The sequence below is a fragment of the Somniosus microcephalus genome, unplaced genomic scaffold, assembly GCF_052327205.1.
Source record: "Somniosus microcephalus isolate GS21.2 unplaced genomic scaffold, FLI_Smic_1.0 unresolved_chr1, whole genome shotgun sequence".
Classification (NCBI taxonomy): domain Eukaryota; kingdom Metazoa; phylum Chordata; class Chondrichthyes; order Squaliformes; family Somniosidae; genus Somniosus; species Somniosus microcephalus.
In genome coordinates, this window is record NW_028225179.1 from 112,726,552 (window position 1) to 112,747,797 (window position 21,246).

Here is a 21,246-nt window from a genome sequence, read left to right on the forward strand (position 1 = left end):
AATTCCCCGCTTTTTCTCTACCACCTTTTTTGAATAGTGGGGTAACATTAGCTACCTTCCAATCCATGGGTACCGTTCCAGAGTCTATCGGGTTCTGGAAGATGACCAGCAATGCATCTACTATCTCTAGGGCCACTTCCTTAAGTACCCTGGGGTGTAGACCTTCAGGCCCTGAGGATTTATCAGCCTTCAGTCCCATCAATTTTCCTAACACCATTTCCCTACAAATACTGATTTCTTTCAGTTCCTCCCTTTCATCAGACCCTATGTTCCCCGACATCTCTGGGAGGTTATTTGTGTCCTCCTTTGTAAGAACATAAGAACATAAGAAATAGGAGCAGGAGTAGGCCAATCGGCCCCTCGAGCCTGCTCCACCATTCAATAAGATCATGGCTGATCTGATCCTAACCTCAAATCTTCTATCACTCTGCATCCACCCGAACCCATGTGATCTCCCGGGAGAGGCGAAAAACCAGATAAAGACGCAATGGCCAATTTGGGAGAAAAAAATCTGGGAAATTCCTCTCGACCCATCTAGGCGATCGAAATTCTTCCAGGAGATCACTCTGTCCCTATATTTTCTACAGTACTTACCTTCTGTAAAGGCGATCTCCACCCCAGCCAGGAACAGGAATAAAACCATCTCCTGAAATCTAACACAGAATTAGAACACAGTAGGAGCAGAACCAGGCTACATGGCCCCTGGGCCCATTCCACTACCCAGAGGGCCATGACCATTCCGAACCTAGACTCATGTCCAATTTCCTGCCTGCTCCCCATAACCCTTAATTCCCTTTACTTCTAGGAAACTATCTATTTCTGTTTTAAATTTATTTAATGATGTAGCTTCCACAGCTTTCTGGGGCAGCAAATTCCACAAACCTACCACCCTCTGAGTGAAGAAGTTTCTCCTCTTCTCAGTTTTGAAAGAGCAGCCCCTTATTCTAAGATTATGCCCCCTAGTTCTAGTTTCACCCTTCATTGGGAACATCCTCACCGCATCCACCCGATCAAGCCCCTTCACAATCTTATATGTTTCAATAAGATCGCCTCTCATTCTTCTGAACTCCAATGAGTAGAGTCCCAATCTACTCAACCTCTCCTCATATGACCACCCCCTCATCCCCGGGATTAACCGAGTGAACCTTCTTTGTACTGACTCGAGAGCAAGTATGTCTTTTCTTAAGTATGGACACCAAAACTGTATGCAGTATTCCAGGTTCCAAAGTATGTATTTAGTTGGTCTGCCATTTCCTTGTTTCCCATTATAAATTCCCCTGATTCTGACTGTAAGGGACCTACGCTTGACTTCACCAATCTTTTTCTCTTCACATATCTATAAAAGCTTTTACAGTCAGTTTTTATGTTCCCTGTTAGCTTACTCTCATATTCTATTTTCCCTTTCTTAATTAATCCCTTTGCCCTCATTTGTTGACTCCTAAACTGCTCCCAATCCTCAGGATTATTGCTTTTTCTAGCCAATTTATATGTCCTCTCCTTGGATCTTATGCTATCCCTAATTTCCCTTGTTAGCCACGGTTGCGTCACCTTTTTTGTTTTATTTTTATGCCAAACTGGGATGAACAAATTCTGTTGCTCATCCATGCGGTCTTTGAATGTTTGCCATTGCCTATCCACTGTCAACCCTTTGAGTGCCATTCCCCAATCAATCCTACCCAACTCGCTCCTCAGACCATCGTAGTTTCCTTTATTTAAATTGAGGACCCTTGTCTCTGAGTCAACTACTTCATTCTCCATCTTAATGAAGAATTCAATCATATTATGATCGCTCCGACCCAAGGAATGAAAGGAAGGAATTAAAGAAAGGAAGGAAAGGAATCAGGGAAGGAAGGAAGGGAAGGAAGGAAGGAAACTATTAAATCCGTTAATCTTAAGGTATGGTGTTCTTCAATAAATAGACGGAGACTTCAGATCAACAATCAACAGGTGTTTACTGGATGAGGGTAGTCTAAAAACTAACAGTACAGATGCCCGCTCAGGGCTTATATACAGGTGTGGTCACTGCCGGTACTACAGTAAACAGGAGCTGTAAAAGTAGTTCTCTCTTAAAGGTACATACACTACAATTCCTCCCCTTTTAGATTAACAGTAACATAACATTCAAATAACAGTTAACACTTTTAACATGCACGTTAACTGAAATTGTCCATTTATAGATTCAGTCTTTGGGGCGGCTTCCTGATCCTTTCTGGATAGTGTCTTTCCTGAGTGTCTTGTTCTTGGTGCGGAGGCGATTCTGGCCCCCTGTCGTCGGAGAGTTCATCAGTTTCCTATGCTGTTTCCGGGGTAGATGCTACCGGTATGTCGGGTTCATCACCAGGTACGCGGGACAAGGGGTTGACTCGTTCCTGTGATGCTAGGATCTGGTTGACATGGCGTCTCACAATGTTCTCCCCGACATCCACTGTGTACATTAGTGGCCCCTGCCGTGTACATATCATTCCGGGTTGCCATTTCTCCGTTCGGTAGTCGCGGGCCAAGACTGGTTGTCCTACATTGAAGCTCCTTGTTGGCTTCTCATGGATGTGCTGGAATTGCTTATTCTCAACATTTCTTCGCACATTTGGTCTGAGCAAATCCAGACGAGATCTCAACCTTCGGTTAAAGAACATCATAGCCAGGATCTGGTTGGTAACTGCATGTGTCGCATTTCTGTAGGCTAAAAGGAAATTGTCCACCTTATGCTGCAGTGGAATGTCATCATCGCACATGGCCCTTACTGCCTTTATAAAGGTTTGTACGAACCTCTCAGCCAATCCATTTTTGGCTGGATGATACGGGGCGGATGTGTAATGCCTTACCCCATTCCTTCTCATAAATTTCCAAAACTCTACAGACACAAACTGTGGTCCGTTATCAGAGCAAATCTGCTCTGGCAAGCCATTCCTGGCAAATATGGTCCGTTGGACTGCAATCGTTTTCTCCATAGTGGTGGAGGACATTTTTATCACCTCAGGCCATTTCGAGTGCGCATTCACTGCTATTAAGAACATTGAGTCCATGAATGGACCAGCAAAATCAATATGCACCCATTGCCATGCAGAGGAGGGCCACTCCCATGGGTGTAGAGGGGCATGAGGTGGTGCATTTTGGACCTTCTGGCATCCTGAGCAGCTCTTTGTTAGGTCCTCGATTTGTTGATCGATTCCCAGCCGCCACACATAAGCCCTAGCAAGGCTTTTCATTTTCACCCCTCCCAGATGGCCTTCATGAAGCTCATTGAGCACTCCCTTAACTTGGGTGGAATTACCACTCAGGATCCACACATCAGTGTCCCCTGGCATACTGACAGCTGTTCTCTTCTGGATGAGAATGCTGGCAACAGTGAGTCGCCATGTGTTGGCCATCCCTTCACCGTCAATTCATATACCCGAGAGAGTGTCAGATCATTTCGGGTCTCCTTCTCTATATCCGCGTTAGTTACTGGCAAGCGTTCAATTATCGATGAATAAAATATTTCGAAAGGGTCCACTGCTGGTGCTTCCTCCGCAGTAGGCAGTGCCAGGCGTGATAGCCCATCAGCGTTTCCATGCTGTTTCGTGCCCTTATACTCTATTTGATATTGGTTCGCCCCTAGAAAAAGGGACCATCTTTGTAGCCGTTGTGCAGTCATCACCGGAACGCCCTTCTTTGGATTAAAGATGGAGACAAGTGGTTGGTGGTCAGTCAGCAAGGTGAACTTCTGCCCGTGCAGATAGTGGTTGAACTTTTTCACTCCCCATAATAGGCTGAGGGCCTCCCTGTCAATCTGGGCATAGTTGCGCTTGGCTGAGGTTAGTGACCGAGACGCAAAGGCTACTGGCCTCTCCAACCCGTCTGGGAATTTGTGCGACAGCACTGCTCCAATACCATAGGGTGATGCATCACACGCCAACCGAATTGGTAGTGCTGGTTTGAAATGGGCCAACACCTCTTTTGATGTGATCAATTATTTGCACTTCTGGAAAGCTCGTTTACATTCGTCATTCCACTTCCATGATACCCCCGTCTGCAGTAGGGTGTTCAGTGGGTGTAATACTGCAGGCAAATTCGGCAAGAACTTATGGTAGTGGTTCACCAGCCCGAGGAACGACCTCAGTTGTGACACATTTTCCAGTGCTGGAGCCTTGACTACAGCCTCAATCTTTTCAGGGGACTTCAGTAACCCCTGTTCATCAATAACGTGGCCACAATATGAGATCTGCTTCTGGAAAAACTCGCATTTGTGGCGATTAGCTCGGAGCCCATATTCCTTCAATCTAGTGAGCACCTGCTCCATGTTGGCGAGGTGATCCCTATCATTTTCGCCCATGAACAGGATGTCGTCCAAATAACACTGGATCCCTGGAATCCCTTGCAGGACTTGATCCATTGCCCTTTGCCAAATAGCCGGAGCTGATGCTACCCTGAGCACCAGCCGTTTGTATTGGTAGAGAACTTTGAGCGTGTTGATCGTGAGGTACTGTTTCGAGGCTTCTTCCACCTACATTTGCAGGTACGCCTGGGCCAGATCAATCTTAGTGAAGCATTTTCCTCCAGATAGCGAGGCGAAAATATCTTCAATCTGCGGAAGCGGATATTGTACCATGTGAAGGACTGGGTTCACTGTCACCTTAAAGTCCCCACAGATGCGAAACTTCTTTGATTCCCCAGGCGTATTACTCAACAACCTCTTCATTATAGGAACGATGGGTGTAGCCCACTCACTCCAGTCCACTTTGGACAGTACTCCTGAACGTTCCAAACCTTCCAGCTCTGCTTCGACGGCTGGGTGCCTTATAAAACTTTGGGCTTGCATTTTCCTCTATTTTGATCGTCGCTGTTATGCCTTTTAGTGTTCCGAGTCCCTCCTGGAACACTTCTTGTGCGTCAGTTAGCAATTTTGACAGTGGTCCAGATGTGACGTCGTCATCCTTTTTGGCATCTACCGTCAGTGCTTGTATGGAATGCCAATCTAACTGTATCTTCCGGATCCATTCACGTCCTAGTAGTGGTGCCCCTCCATCTGGCAATACATATAGCTCCATTTTTGGTGTTTCCTTGCCGTTGTATATCACGCTTACCCTTATTTTTCCTTTGGGGTAGACTTTTTGCCCCGTGTACGTCTTCAAGACAATCTCTGTATCTCTCAAGGGTGTATGTGAGAATAGCCGCTTGTAGTCCCTTCGGTTTATGATTGTTAGGGCTGATCCTGTGTCCAATTTCATTTTCACTTGGACTCCGTCTATCTTGAGCATGACCCAGATAGCTTGGTGATCCTTCATTTTGATTACATTATGTAGTTTCAGACAACCCAGCTCCTTGCTTCTGGAGTCTGTATCACTTTTCTGTTCATCTGAACTACTCTCCATCACCTTATGTACCTTTTTGTACTTCTCCTGTGGAGATTTCTTGCTGCTGGTTTTCTTTCCCGACCTGCAGACTCTTGCTATGTGTCCTGCTTTTCCACACTGTCTGCACACTTGGTCCTTGAACCAACAATCCTTCTGGTCATGTGTTGTTCTGCCGCAGCGATAACACTTCACTGCTCCATATGACATTTCATTTGTGCCATATTCTTGCGGTCTCCATTGTATCTCTGCAACGCCCCGTGCGGCTGCTTCGTGTGATACTGCCATGTTGAAAGCCTTTTCCAGTGTAAGATCCTTTTCTGATAGAAGCCACTTCTGGGTTCCTTCACTTTGAAGCCCACACACAAACTTGTCCCTTAATGTATCTGCTAGTCCCGTTCCAAACTGGCAGTGTTTCGATAGCTTGTGCAGTTTCGTTAGATACACAGCATTACTTTCATCTTTCTGCTGGTTCCTTTTATGAAACTTAAATCTTTCTGCTATCAGCAGCAGTGTGGGGTTTAAGTGGTCCTGTAGGATTGACACTATGCTTTCAAAGACCTTCTCTGGGGTTACTAGGTTTCGCAGTAAGCCATACGTTTTTGCACCCATGGAATTCAACAACACCAGTGCTTTCCTGGCATCTGGCACTTCATTCGTCTTGCAGTACACATCAAAACGTTCTACATATATCGCCCAATCTTTGACTTCATTGTCGAACGCTGTGTCACTGCCACTCTTTGGCATCCCTGGGTGTGGTTAGTCTGGCTAAAAATGGCGTCTCCTGCGCTCTCCCTTCTTCTCCGCTGGCTCAAAATGGCATCTCCCGCACTCTCCATTCTTCTCCGCTGCAGCTTAAATGGCGTCTCCCGCGCTCTCCCTTTCTTTTTCCGCGGTGTAGTCACTGCCGGTACTACAGTATACAGGAGCTGTAAAAGTACTTCTCTCTTAAAGGTACATACACTACAGAAATAAGGAAGGAACGAAGAATGGCTGGAAGGAAGGAAGGATGGAAGGTAAGGAGGGAAGGAAGAAAGGAAGTAAGCGAGGATGGAAGGAATGCTGGAACTACAGAAAGGAAGTAAAGGAAGTAAGTAAGGATGAAATGGTAGGAAGGGTGGAAGGAAGGAAGGACAGAAGGAAGGAAGGAAGGGAGGAAGGAATGAAAGGAAAGAAATTAAGAAAGGAAGGAAAAAATGAAGGACGTGAGAAAAGGAATGAAGTAAGGATGAAGAGAAAACAAGGAAGGAAATAAGAGCGAATGAATGAAGAACATAAGGCAGGAATGGAAGGAATGGAAGGGAGAAAAGGAAGGAAGGAAGAAAGGAAGAAAAGTTTGGAAAGGAAGGAAGGATCGAAGGAGCAAAGAAAAGAAAACAAGGAAGGAAAGGATGAAAGGAAGGAAATAAAGAAATGAAGGAAAGGAAGGAAGTAAAGGAAGAAAGCAAGGAAGGAAGGAAGAAATGAAGGAAGAAAGGAAGGAAGATAAATGAAAAGGATGAAAGGAAGGAAAGAAGGAAGGATGGAAGAAAAGAAGGAAATAATGAAAGTATAGAAGGATTGGAAGGACAAAAAGGAAGGAATGAAGGAATGAAGGAAGAAAAAGAAGGAAAGGATGGAAAGAAGGGAAGGAAGGAATGAAGGAAGAAAAGGAAGAATGGAAGGAAGGAAGCAATGGAAGGAAAGAAGGATGTAAAGGAAGGAAATTCTGAAAGGACAGGAGGAAAGGAAGGCAGGAGGGAAAGATGGAAGGCTAGCAGGAAGGAAGAAAGGAAGGAAAAGAGGAAGGATGGAATAACAGGAAGGAAGGAAAGCAAACAAGGAAGGAAGGAAGGAAGGAGGGAAGGAAGGAAGGAAGGAAGGAAGGAAGGAAGGAAGGATGGAAGGAAGGAAGGAAGGAAAGGAGGGAAGGTTGGAATGAAATAAAGATGGGAAGGATAAAAGGAAGGAAGGAAGGAAGAAAGGAAGGAAAGACGGATAGGAAGGAGGGAACAAAGGAACGATGAAAAGAAAATAAGGAAGGAAGGAAGAAAGGAAGGAAGAGTGGAAGGAAGTCGGGAATGAATGAAATAAAGAAACGAAGGAAAGGAAGAGGAGGCAGAAAGGAAGGAATGGAAGGAGGGAAGGAAGGAAGGATGAAAAGAAGGAAGGAAGGATGGAATGAAATAAAGATAGGAAGCTAAAAAGGAAAGAAAGAAGAAAGTAAGGAAAGGAAGGAAAAAGGTGCAGAAGGAAGGATGGAAAGAAGTATATAAATGAAGGAAGGAAGGAAGAAAAGGAAGTAAGTAAGGAAGGAAGGAAGCAATGAAATAAATAAAGGATGGAAAAGAAAGTAAGGATGGAAGGAAGGAAGGAAGGAAGGAAAGAAGGAATGAAGGAAATAAGAAAGGCAGGAAGGAAAGGAAGGAGGGAAGGAAGGAAAGAAGGAAGAAATTGAAGGATGGAAGGAAAGGAAGGAGGGAAGGAAGGAAAGAAGGAAGAAATTGAAGGAAGGAAGGAAAGGAAAGAGGAAAGGAAGAAAGAAGAGATGGGAGGAAGAGTTGATGGAAACGGAGAAAGGAAGGAAAGGGAGGAAGGAAGGAAGGGTGAAAAGGAAGAAAGAAAGGAAGGGAGGAAAGAAGGATGAACAGGAAGGAAGGAATAAGGAAGCAAGGATAGAAGGAAGAAAGGAAGGATGGAAAAGAACGAGGGAAGGAAGAAAGGAAGTAAGGGATGGAGGAAGGAATGATGGAAATACTGAACTGAAATAAGGGAAGGAAGGAATGATGAAATGGTAGGATGGGAGGAACGAAGGAAGGGAGGAAGCAAGGATGAAATGGAAGGGAGGAAGGAAGGACGGAAGGAAGTAAGGATGAAAAGGAAGGATGAAAAGGCAGGAATGCAGGAAGGAAGGTAGGAATGAAAGGAAGGAAGGAAGGAAGGAAGGAAGGAAGGAATGAACGAAGGAAGAAAAGGAAGAATGGATGGAAGGAAGCAATGGAAGGAAGTAAAGGAAGGAAATTATGAAAGGACAGAAGGAAAGGAAGGCAGGAGGGAAAGATGGAAGGATAGCAGGAAGGAAGAAAGGAAGGACAAAAGGAAGGATGTAATAAAAGGAAGGAAGGAAGAAAAGCAAACAAGGCAGGAAGGAGTGAAGGAAGGAAAGAAGTATGAAAGGAAGGAAGGAATGAAAGAACGATGAAAAGAAAATAAGGAAGGTAGAAAGGAAGGAAGAGTGGAAGGAAGGAAGGAGGGAATGAATGAAATAAAGAAAGGAAGGAAATGAAGAGGAGGCAGGAAGGAAGGAATTGAAGGAGGGAAGGAAGGAAGGATGAAAAGAAGGAAGGAAGGATGGAATGAAATAAAGATAGTAAGGTAAAAAGGAAAGAAAGAAGAAAGGAGGTAAAAGGTGCAGAAGGAAGGAAGTAAATAAGTATATAAATGAAGGAAATGAAGGAAGGAAGGAAGAAAATGAAGGAAGGAAGAGTGGAAGGAATGAAGGAAGGAAAGAAGGAAGAAAGGAAGCAATTAAATAAATAAAGGATGGAAAAGAAGGATAGGATGGAAGGAAGGAAGGAAGTAAAGAAGGAAGGAAGGAAGGAAATAAAGAAAGGAAGGAAAGGAAGGAGGGAAGGAAGGAAAGAAGGAAGAAATTGAAGGAAGGAAAGAACAAAGGAAGGAAGCAAAGGAAAGTGGGAAAGAAGAAAGGACAGAACAGAGGGAAGAAGGTATTATGGAAACACAGAAAGGAAGGAAAGGGAGGAAGGAAGGATAAAAAGGTAGGAAGGAAGGAAGGGAGGAAGGAAGGATGAAAAGGAAGGAAGGAAGGAAGGAAGGAATAAGGAAGGAAGGATAGAAGGAAGAAAGGAAGGATGGAAAGGAAGTAGGGAAGGAAGAAAGGAAGTAAGCAAGGGAGGAAGGAATGATGGAAATACCGAAACGAAGTAAGGGAAGGATGGAAGGATGAAATGGTAGGAAGGGAGGAAGGAAGGAAGGGAGGAAGCAAGGATGAAATGGAAGGAAGGAAGGAAGGATGAAAAGGAAGGATGAAAAGGAAGGCAGGAAGGAAGGTAGGAATGAAAGGAAGGAAAAAAGGAAGGTAGGAAGAGAGAAAATGAAGGAAGTAAGGATGAAAAGAAAACAAAGAAGGAAGGAAAGTAGAAAAGTTAGGAAAAGAGGGAAAGGATCAAAGGAAGGAAGGATCGACAGAACAAAGTGAAGAAAACAAGGAAGAAAGGAAATTAAGAAAGGAAGGAAAGAAAGGAAGGAAGAAAAGGAAGGACAGAAGAATGGAAGGAAGAAATGAAGGAAGGAAGAAATGAAGGAAGGAAGAAAAGAAAAAAGGAAGGAAAGAAGCAATGGAAGTAAAGGAAGGAAGTTACAAAAAGACTGAAGGAAAGGAAGGAAGAAAAGATGGAAAGATATAAGGAAGAAAGGAAGGATAAAAGGAAGGATGGGATAAAAGGAAGGAAGTAAGTAAAAAAAACAAGGAAGGACGGAAGTAAAGGAAGAAAATTATAAATGGAAGGATGGAAAGGAAGGAAGTAGGGAAGGATGGAAGGAAGGAAGGAAGGAGAAGAGGAAGGAGGGGAGAAAAGGATGGACGAAAGTAATGAAGAAAGGGAGGAAGAGAGGAAGTAAGGATGGAAGAGAAGGAAGGTAGAAAATGATGAAGGAATAAAATAAAGAAAGGGAGAAAGGAAGGAAGGAGGGAAGGAATGGTGAAAGTAAATGAAGAAAATAATGAAAGGAAGAAGAGAAGGAAGGAACAAAAAAGAGGGAAAGATGGAAGGGAGGAAGGAAGGAAAGAAGAAAGGTAGGACGGAAGAAAGGAAGGACAGAAGAAAAGGAAGGAAGAATAGAAGGAAGGATGGATGGAAGGAAGGAAGGAAAGGAAGAAAGTAGGGAAGGAAGGGAGGATGTAAAGGAAGGATTTAAAGAAAGGAACAAAACGAAAGGAAGGAAGAAAATGAAAGAAGAAAGGATGGATGGAAGGAAGGAAGTAAAGAAGGAAATAAAGAAATGATGGAAGGAAAGGAAGGGAGGAGGGAAGGATGAAAGGAAGAAAGGAAGGAAGGAGAGAAAGGAAGGAAGGAAGGGAGGAAGGAAGTAAGTAAAGAAGGAAATAATGAAAGGGAGGAAGGAAAGTAAGGGAGGAGGGAAGGATGGAAGGAAGAAAGGAAGGAAGGTGGGAATGGAATGAAGGGAGGAAGGAAGGAAGGAATAGATGGAAGTAAAGAAGGAAATTATGAAAGGAAGGAAGGAAAGGAAGGGAGGAGGGAAGGATGGAAGGAAGAAAGGCAGACAAAAAGAAAGGAAGGAAGGAATAAAAGAAAGGAATGAAGGAAGAAAAGAAAACAAGGGAGGAAGAAATGATATAAAGAAAGGAAGGAAATAACAAAGGAAGGAAGGGAAGAAAATTTAGAATGGAATGAAGGAATGGAAGGAAGGAAAGGAAGGAAAAAGGAAGGTAGAAAGAAAGAAAAGGAAGGACGTAAGGAAGAAAATAAAACAAGGTAGGAAGGAAGTAAGGAAATAAGAAAGGAATGAATGAAGAAAATAATGAAAGTATAGAAGGATTGGAAGGAAGAAAAGGAAGGAATGAAGGAAGAAAAAGAAGGAAAGGATGGAAAGAAGGAAAGGAAGGAGGGAACAAAGGAAGAAAAGGAAGAATGGAAGGAAGGAAGCAATGGAAGGAAGGAAGTAAAGGAAGGAAATTATGAAATGACAGAAGGAAAGGAAGTCATGAGGGAAAGATGGAAGGATAGGAGGAAGGAAGAAAGGAAGGAAAAAAGGAAGGATGGAATAAAGGAAGTGAGAAAAGAAAACAAGAAAGGAAGGAATGAAGGAAGGAAAGAAGGAAAGAACGAAGGAAGGAAGGAAGGAAGGAAGAAAAGGAAGGAAGGTTGGAATGAAATAAAGATAGGAAGGATAAAAGGAAGGAAGGAAGAAAGGAAGGAAAGATGGAAAGGAAGGGAGGAAGGAACGAAGGAATGACAAAAAGAAGGAGGGAATGAATGAAATAAAGAAAGGAAGGAAAGGAAGGGAAGGCAGGAAGGATGGAATGGAAGGAGGGAAGGAAGGAAGGATAAAAGAAGGAAGGAAGGATGGAATTAAATAAAGATAGGGAGGGAAAAAGGAAGGAAAGAAGAAAGTAAGGAAAGGAAGAAAAAAGGTATGGAAGGAAGGAAGGAAAGAAGTAAATAAATGAAGGAAGGAATAAAGGAAGGAAGGAAGAGCGGAAGGAAGGAAGGAAGCAATGACATAAATAAAGGATGGAAAAGAAGGTAAGGATGGAAGGAAATAAGGAAGGAAAGAAGGAAGGAAGGAAGGAAATAAAGAAAGGTAGGAAGGAAAGGGAGGGAAGGAAGGAATGAAGGAAGAAACTGAAGGAAGGAAAGAAGAAAGGAAGGAAGCAAAGGAAAGAGGGAAGGAAGAAAGGACGGAACGGAGGGAGGAAGGTATGATGGAAACAAAGAAAGGATGTAAAGGAAGGAAGGAAGAAAGAAAATAAGTAAGGAAGGATAGACAGAAGGAAGGAAGGATGGAAAGGAAGTAGGGCAGGAAGAAAGGAAGTAAGGAAGGAAGGTTGGACGGACATATGGATGGATGGAAGGAAGGATGAAATGGAGAAATAAAGGAAGGAAGGGAGGAAGGAAGGAAGGAAGGAAGGAAGGAATGAAGGAAGGAAGGAAAGGAACGAAGTAGGGAAGGAAGGAGGGAAGAGCTGAAAAAAGGTAGGAAATAATGAAAGGAAGGAAGGAAAGTGGGAGGGAGTAAAGGAAATTAAGAAAGGAAGGAAAATTGGAAGGGAAGAAGGAAGGAAGGAAATAATGACAGGAAGGAATGCAAGGAAGAATTAATGAAGGAAGGAACGAATGAAATAAATAAAGGGAGGAAGGAAAGGAAGGAGAGAAGGGAGGACAGACAGATGGGCTGTAGTAAGGACAGAAGGACAGAAGTAAGGAAGGAAAGGAAGGAAAGTAGGAAAAGAAGGAAGAAAGGAAGAAAAGAAGAGAAGGGAGGAAGGAAGAATAGAAGGAAGGAACAAACGAAATAAATAATGAAGGAAGGAATGGAAGGAGGGAAGGAGGGAAGGAAGGAAGGAAGGAAGAAAGGAAGGGAGGAAGGTAGGAAGAAATGAAGGAAGGAATGAATGAAATAAATAAAGGGAGGAAGGAAAGGAAGGGAAGGAAGGAAATAAAGAAACAAAGGAAGAAAATAAGTGAAGGAAGAAGGAAGGAAGGAAAAAAATATGGAAGCAATGAAATAAAGAAACGAAGGAAGGAAATAAAGAGAGGAAGGAAGAAAAGGAAGGCAGGAAGAAGGAAGGAAGGGAGGAGGGAAGGAAGGAATGAAGAAAAGAAGGAAGGAAATAAAGGAAGGAAAGAAGGAAAGGAAGGATGGAAGGAAGGAACTAAAGAAAGGAAGGGAGAAAATAAATGAAGGAAGAAGGAAGGAAGGAAAGGAAGGAAGGGTGAGATGAAGAAAGGTAGGAAATAAAGAAATGAAAGAAGTAAAGGGCAGAGGGAAGGAAGGAAATAAAGAAAGGAAGGAAAAAAGGAAGGAATGATGGAAGGAAATAACAATTGGAAGGAAGGGTGGAAGAAAGGCAGGAAGAAAGAAAAGAATGGAGGAATGAAATAAATTAAGGAAGGAAGGAAACGATGGAGGGAAAGAGGGAAGGAAGAAAAGATGGAAGGAGGGATGGAAGGAGTAAGCAAGGAAGGAAGGAAGGAAGGAAAGGCAGGAGGGAAGGAAGGTATGAAGGAAGAGATGGAGGAAGGTAGGGAATAAAGAAATGAAAAAAGTAACGGGCAGTGGGATGAATGAAATAAAGAAAGGAAGGAGAAAAGGAAGGAAGGAAGGAAATAATGAGAGGAAGGAAAGGAAGGAAGAAGTGAAGGAACGAAGGAATTAAGGAATGAAGGAAAAACAATGATGGAATAAAAGAGTGTTAAGTAAGTAAGGAAGGAAGAAATTAAGTGAGGAAGGCAGCAAGGAAGGGAGGAAGAAAGAAAGGAAGGAAGGAAGGAAGGAAGGAAGGAAGGAAGGAAGGAAGGAAGGAAGGAAGGGTGGATGTAAAGGAAGGAAATAAAGAAAGGACAGAGAGAAAGAAGGGAAAAAGCGAAAGAAGAAAGGAAGGAAGGAAGGAAAAAAATGAAGGAAAGGAAGAATGGAAGGAATGAAATAATGAAAGGTATGAAGGAAAGGAAGGAAGCAAGCAAAATAGGTTGGAAGGAAGGAAATCAGGAAAGGAGGGATGAAGGAAGTAGAGAAGGTAGGAAATGAAGAAATGAAAGAAGTAAAGGGCGGAGGGAAGGAAATGAAGAAAGGAAGGAAAAAGGAAGGAATGAAGGAAGGAAATAACAAAAGAAAGGCAGGAGTGAAGGAAGGAAGGGAGGAAGGGAGGAAGGAAGGAAGGAAGAAAGAAAGAAAGAAAGAAAGAAAGAAAGAAAGAAAGAAAGAAAGAAAGGGAGGACGGAAGGAAGGAAGGAAGAAACGAATGAAGGAATGAAATAAATTAAGGAAGGAAGGAAATGAAGGAGGGAAGAAGGGAAGGAAGGGAAAGAAGGAAGGGAAGAAGAAAGAAAAGATGGAAGGAGGGATGGAAGATGGAAGGAAGGAAATCAAGAAAAGAAGGAAGGAAAGGAAGGAGTGAAGGAAGGAAGTCTTGAAGGAAGGGATGAAGAAAGGTAAGAAATAAAGAAATGAAAGAAGTTAAGGACAGTGGGAAGGAATGAAATAAAGTAAGGAAGGAAAAATCGAAGAAAGGAATTAAATAACGAAAGGAAGGAAGGAGTGAAGGAAAGAAGGAAGGAAGGAAGGATGGACGGATGGACGGAAGGAAGTAAGGGAGGAAGAAAAGGAAAGAAATTAGGAAAGAGAGGAAGGATGAAAAGAAAACAAGGATGGAAGAAAATAGTGTTAAGTAAGTAAAGTAGGAGGAAGTTAAGGGAGGAAGAAAGAAAGGAAAGAATAAAGGAAGGAAGGAAGGTATGAAGGGAGGAAGAAAAGAAGGAGTGAATGAAGGGAGGAAGAGAGGATGTAAAGAAGGAAATAAGGAAAGGACAGAGAGAAGGAAGGAATAAAGCAAAAGAAGGATGGAAGGAGTGAAGGAAGGAAGGAAGAAAGGAAGGAAGGGAGGAAGGAAAGAAGGAAGGAAGAAAAGAAGGAAGGAATGAAATAAAGAAGGGAAGGAACGAAGGGAATGAGGGAAGGAAGGAAGGAAAGGAAAGAAGGAAATAAAGAAATTAAGGAAAAAGGAAGGAATGAAGGAAGGAAATAACGAAAGGAAGGAAAGGAAGGAAGGAGTGAAGGAAGGAAGGAAGGAAGGAAGGAAGGAAGGATGGACGATCGGATGGACAGATGGAAGGAAGTAAGGAAGGAAGAAAAGGAAGGAAATTCGGCAAGGAATGAAGGATAAAAAAATGCAGGAAGGAAGTAAAGATAATTAAGTAAGTAAGAAAGGAAGGGAGGAAGGAAGGAAAGAAAGGAAGGAAGGAAGGTAGGGAGGAAGGAAGGAAGGAAGGAATGTTGGAAGGAAGGAAGAAAGATAGGAATGCAGCGTGGAAGAATGAAAATAAGGAAGGAGGACATAAAGAAAGGAAGAAAATAAAGAAGGGATGGAAGGAATGGAAAGAAGAAATGGTAGGCTGGAGGAAGGGAAGAAACAAAAGGAAAGGAAGGAAATAAGTAAAGGAAGAAAGTAATGAAGGGACAAAGTGAAGAAAGAAAGGAAGGAAGGAAGGAAGTAAGGAAGGATGGATGGAATGAAGGACATAAAGAAAGGAAGGAAAGGAAGGAAGGAAGCAAAGAACGAAGGAATTAAATCAATTAAGGAAAGAAGGAAATGAAGGAGGGAAGAAAAGAAAGGAAAGTAGGAAGGGAAGAAGAAAGAAGAGATGGAAGGAGGGATGTTAGATGGAAGGAAGGAAGGAAGGAAATAAAGACAGGAAGGAAGGAAAGGAAGGAGTGAAGGAAGGAATGAAGGAAGAAATGAATGAAGTAAAGGACAGTGGGAAGGAATGAAATAAAGGAAGAAAGGAAAAAAGGAAGGAATGAAGGAAGGAAATAACAAAAGGAAGGCAGGAGTGAAGGACGGAAGGCAGGAAAGAAGGAAGGAAGGAAGAAAGGAAGGTAGGAAGGAAGGAGGGAAGAAAGAAAGAAAGAAAGAAAGGAAGGAATGGAGGAAGGAAGGAGGAAAAGATTGAAGGAATGAAATAAATTAAGGAATGGAGGAAATGAAGGAGTGAACGGGGGAAGGAAGAAAGGGAAAGAAGGAAGGGAAGAAGGAAAGAAAGATGGAAGGAGGGATGGAAGAAGGAAGGAAGGAAGTTAATAAAGACAGGAAGGAAGGAAAGGAAGGAGGGAAGGAAGGAAGGAATGAAGGAAGTGATGAAGGAATGTAGGAAATAAATAAATGAAAGAAGTAAAGGGCAGTGGGAAGGAATGAAATAAAGAATGGAAGGAAAAAAGAAGGAAGGAATGAAGGAAAGAAGGAAGGAAGGAAGAATGGATGGACAGAAGTAAGTAATGGAGGAAGAAAAGGTAGGAAAGTAGGAAAGAGAGGAAGGAGGAAAATAAAACAAGGACGGAAGAAAATAGTGTTAAGTAAGTAAGGAAGGAAGAAATTACGGGAGGAAGGAAGAAGGAATGATGGAAGATGTCGTGGCATGGTCAATGCTCCTGTACACAGTCCCAAATTTCTATGTTCACGTTTCCAATCTAGTCCTTCTGACTGAGCAATTCTGATTCTCTTCATCAGCGATGCATTCTGGTGCTCGACTTCTCCGTTAGCCTGAGCCCATTTTGCTGTCGTTTTCAGGTGTTTGATCCTGTTGTTTTCACAGTATTCTTTGAATAATTCTGATCTGAATTGGGGACCATTATCAGATTGTAGGTGATTGGCAAACCATGACGGCTGAAGATTGACTCTAAACTATCAATAACGTTCTCTGTTGTTGTGGAGGTCATGATGTCGTATTCATAGTAGCGACTATAATAATCAACTACCACAAGAATGGAGTGGTTGGATGGCTAGAGTCCCAGTAAATCTTTAGCTACATCCTGCCAGGGGCCCTCCGGTAATGGTGTTGGCCTCAACGGTTCAGGTGGGTCGGGTCTGGCTACTATCTGACAGCCGTGGCATGGTTTACAGTGTTTTTCAGCTGCCTTGTCCATGCCAGGCCACCAAACCTTGGTTCTGAGATGTTGCTTTGTTCCAACTATTCACAGTTGTCCTTCATGTGCTAACACCAGGGCTCGTGCATGTAACACTGTGGGTAGCACGATGCGTGTTCCCCAAAGAACTAGGTACCCCACTACGCACAGCTCTTTTGCAATTGCTGCATAAGCTTCACAGTTCTGAAAATGTCAGTTTGTGATTGCCTTCCGTACCTCAATCAGCTCTGGATCGGTAGCAGAGGCTTCCTCCACCTCTCTAGTAGTGAGTGCTTTTGGTGTCGCACTCACAGCTACAAATCTCACGTATTCATCTGAGCCATGAGAATGTCTCTACTGTTTTGCTGTCTCCCCCAGCAATCGTGACAGTGGGTCTGCAATGTTTTGCTTGCCTGGAATGTGTATCACCTTAAAATTGTACGGCTGTAATCTAAGTACCCATCTCTCCATACAGGCACAGGGTTTAGAGTGTGGGCCGTATATCACTTGTAATGGCTAATGGCTTATCGTCAGTTACCAAGTGAAATTTTCGGCCATACACATATGGATGCAGCCTCTCACAAGCCCATACAAGAGCTAAGGCCTCTTTCTCTGTTTGAGAGTATTTCCTCTCAGTCTGTTAAACTACGACTTACATAGCATATTGGCACCTCTTGTCCCTGTTGGTCCTGAACTAGTTCTGCACCTAAACCTACAGGACTGGCATCTGCTATCACCTTGGTTGGTGCGCCCGTATCAAAATATGCTGAATTGCCGGCTCTGGCCAACTCTTCCTTGAGTGCACTGAATGACTATCTCTGTTGTGATCCCAATTTAAATGGTGTGTCTTTTCTCGTCAGGTGTCGCAGTGGCTCTGACAGCATTGCAAACTGCGGGATGAATCTGCTGCTGCACCCAACGAGTCCCAAGAAACTCCTTACCTCTGTAGCATTCTCTGGTTCCCGAGCTTCTGCCACCACTCGCACTCTCTCTGCCGTTGGTCCAATGCCCATTTCAGACAACAGGATTCCCATGAAAATCAATCGGTCCATGTTGAATTGGCACTTCTCTGAGTTTAGTGTCAGTCCACTTTACATTAGTCTGGCCATGACAGTGTGCAGGCGTCTGTCGTGCATTTCCTGGTCGTGTGCATGCACGATAATGTCATCTGAGATGTTTTCAACACCCTCTATTCCAGCTAAGGCAGTAGCTATCTCGTGCTGATATTGCTCACTAGCTGAGTATACACTGAATATCAGCCTCTTGTACCGGTATACTCCGTTATGTACTGCAAACGTTGTGATTTCTCGTGACTCAGGGGTCAGTTCTAGCTGGTGATAACCCCATTTCAGGTCTAGCTTACTAAACACCGTCGAGCCGTTCATACCTTTGAGTATCTCATCAATGGTGGGGATTGGATATCGTTCCCTCACTATTGCCTGGATTGCTCGTCTCATGTCTAGGCATAACCTTACATCTTTATCCGCTTTTGGTACAATAACCACAGGATTTACCCATGGGGTGGGACCAGTTACAGGTTCGATAATGTCCACGTCCCTCAATTGATTTATTTTGGCCTCTACTGCCCCCTTAAGTTGAATGGTATACGCCTGAGTGGCTGGGCCACAGGCTTCACTTGTGGGTCGATATACAAACTGACCTGTTTTGTGTTCAGCCTTCCTACTCCCTGGAACACCTTTGGATACCACTGTTCTAGTAGCTGTCATACATATACCACAGCTGATACATCTGCGCCTCTTTTTAAAACTCCCAGTTTCATGGCTGTCTCCCTTCCTAGCAATGGCTCTCCATGCCTTTTAATCACAATGAACTCCACCTGCTCAGTTCTCTTACCTATTGTAATCCCACATGTGAATCCACCTTTACCTGACAGTGGTCGGCTAGAAGCATAAGAGAATAACTTTCTCTCTCTCTTAGGGACATGTGACTGACACTTAGGCCGAGAAATTGAGTGCCCTTAGCGCCGATTTTGCGGCGCTAGAGGGCCTAGCGCTGCATTTGGCGCCGGCGCCGAAATTGCCTGGGGCCCTTACGCCGCGGTAGACCGGTAGCGCTGCGCCGGCACCGATGACGTCATCGGTGTGCGCAGCGTCCCGGTTGCCATGCCGACGGGCCCCAGCGCCGAAATTCAGTTGCGGCCGCCTCGCCCGTGACAGCCGCAACTAAGACTCTGGCAACAGAGTCTTACGAGTCTTTGCGCCGGCGCATTAAAGGCCCCGCGGCGGCCGGCCGCTTTCCCGCCGGCCGCCTGGCCGCAGCTCCCTCCCCGGACTTCCCCCCGCCCCCCCCCCCCGGAACAGAAGCAAGCCCGGCACTTGTCCGAGGTGCCGGGCTCATTTTTTAAAAGATTTTCGCGGGCCGCGATCGGGTGCAGGCAGCTCCTCCTTAAGGGAAGGAGGAGGCCTGCACTTCCCGAGCCTGCCGCACCGCATCGGGTGCCGCAGCGCCGGAATTGCGGCGCGAAACGGCAGTTAGCGCCGATGTACCGCCGCAAAGACCCTTCAGTAGCGCCGGCAGCCGTTTGGGCGCGGCACTGCTGAATTTTTGGCGCGCGCAGGGGGACTTAGCGCCGGCACTAACTTCCGGCGCTAAAGCCCTGGCTAAGCCAAAACTCAATTTCTAGGCCTTAATGTGCTCTGACTTTAATCCTTCCCATGTATTCTCATCTATCACATTACTAGTTCCACCAGAATCAATTAACATTCTCAGGTTTACTCCCCCACACAAAAGGTAAGTCTCTCTGTCACGTTATTTCCAGTAACAATAAATGCAAAGTCATTTTGTTGCTCTACATTGTTCACACTTTGTTTCTTTGTACCCTTTGAGCGGCATACTTTGGAGAAATGATCCTTTCCCTTGCACTTATGACACGTCTGTCTGCATGCTGGGCATTTCGGATCTCTGCCCATGTGGTCTGTGTGTCCACATCTGTAACATTTCCTTTCGTTCCTATCGCCATTTCCCTTTGGTTTCCCTGTTGAGCTTTTCGCATAATACCCTCTTTTCTGTGTAACACGACGAACAGTATCTGCCTCCGCATTCTCTGTACATGATATGGCTGACATCTGCTCCTTGACGTTTTCACATTGTGAGGCCAATTGTAACATGCGGACAAGCGTTAGACCTTGCCCTTCCTCTAGCAATTTCCTCCGCACATAGGCTGACGTGCACCTACACAGGATAGCATCTCTTATTTGATTATCTGCATTCCCCCCCAAAAGCACAGTCTTGAGCAGCCTGCCGCAAGCGAGTAGCAAATTGTTGCACAGTCTCACCTGTCTTCTGGGACAACTTATGAAAAGTCTGTCTAGCAAATGCTGCGTTGACCTGGGGCATGAAGAAGTGATTCAAAGCACAAACCGTTGCCTTGTAGTCTGCTGGCTCTCCTGTGTCCGGTAGAGTCAAAAAGATATCCTGGACATCTGGTCCTGCTAGGTGTAGAAGTAGAGCTCTTCACTGCTTTGTGGCACCTGTAGAGGTATCATCGATAATGAGTCCTTTGCCATCAGCATAAAGCTCAAAAGATATTAACCACCTCGTCCATCTTGGACCCAACGTGGCTGGCTCGGCGAAGCATGCAAAATTTTGAATGCCGGTCTTCTCCATCCTAGCTAACTAAAACTTGGGCAACTACCTATCTGAAATGATTCCTTTTGTTATCCTCGTCGACAATGTTGTATCTATGCTTTAATGCATTCAATCAAGCATGTAGATACATCGAATTAAATCAGAGTCAGGCGATGCTCACTTTATTGTGTGAAATGGCCGACTGCCCTTTTCCCGGGTAATTCCCATAATGCAATGCACATCACATTACCGTATTGACTGGTGTCAAACTCGCAATCAATACACGACAGGAATGAAGGAAGAAAAGATTGTAAGTAGGGAAGAAAGGGTGGATATAACGGAAGGAAATAAAGAAAGGACAGAGAGAAGGAAGGAAAAAAGTGAAAGAAGGATGGAAGGAAGGAAGAAAAGGAAGGAAGAAAATAAAGCAATGAAGGAAGGATGTAAGCAAAGGGAGGACAGGAGGAAGGAAGGCAGGAAGGAAGAAAGGAAGGATGGATGGAAGGGCGGGTGGAAAGGAAGGAAGGATGGAAGGAAGGAAGGAAGGAAGGTAAGGAAGTAAGTAGGGAAGGAAGGGAGCAAGTAAAGGAAGGAAATAAAGAAAGAACAGAGAGTAGGGAGGAAAAAAGCGAAAGAAGGATGGAAGGAAGGAAGAAAAGGAAGAAAGGAAGAAAATAAAGCAAGGAAGGAAGGATATAAGCAAAGGAAGGAAGTAAGGAAGGAAGGAAAGAAGGAAGGCAGGATGAAAGGATGGAAGAAAGGAAAGAATGGAGGAAAGAAGGAAGGCAGGATGGAAGGAAGGAACTAAGGAAGGAAGGAAGGAAGGAAAGGAAGTAAGTAGGGAAGGAAGGGAGGATGTAAAGGAAGGAAATAAAGAAAGAACACAGAGAAGGAAGGAAAAAAGTGAAAGAAGGATGGAAGGAGGGATGGCAGGAAGGAAGGAAGGAAGAAAGGGAGGAAGGAAGGGAGGAAGGAAGGAAGGAAATAAAGAAGGAAGGAAGGAATTACATGAATAAAGGAAGGAAGGAAAGGAAGGATGGAAGGAAGGATGGAGAGAAAGGAAGGCAGGAAGGAAGGAAGGAAGGGAGGGAGGAAGGAAGGCAGAAGGAAGAAAAGGAAGGAAGGAAATAATGAAAGGAAGGAATGAAAAGAAGGAAGGAAGAAAAGAAGGAAGGAATGAAATAAA

General features: G+C 44.1%; 1 protein-coding gene across 1 annotated transcript in view; it reads left to right on the forward strand.

Moving 5' to 3' along the window:
• Positions 1-8,100: 8,100 nt before the first annotated feature.
• Positions 8,101-21,246, forward strand: part of LOC147095717 (complement C4-like) — a 383,861-nt gene continuing 370,715 nt past the window's right edge. Inside the window, exon 1 of the mRNA XM_085973700.1 lies at positions 8,101-8,222. Coding sequence (XP_085829826.1) covers positions 8,101-8,222 — 122 coding nt within the window. The remainder of the gene's footprint in view (positions 8,223-21,246) is intronic.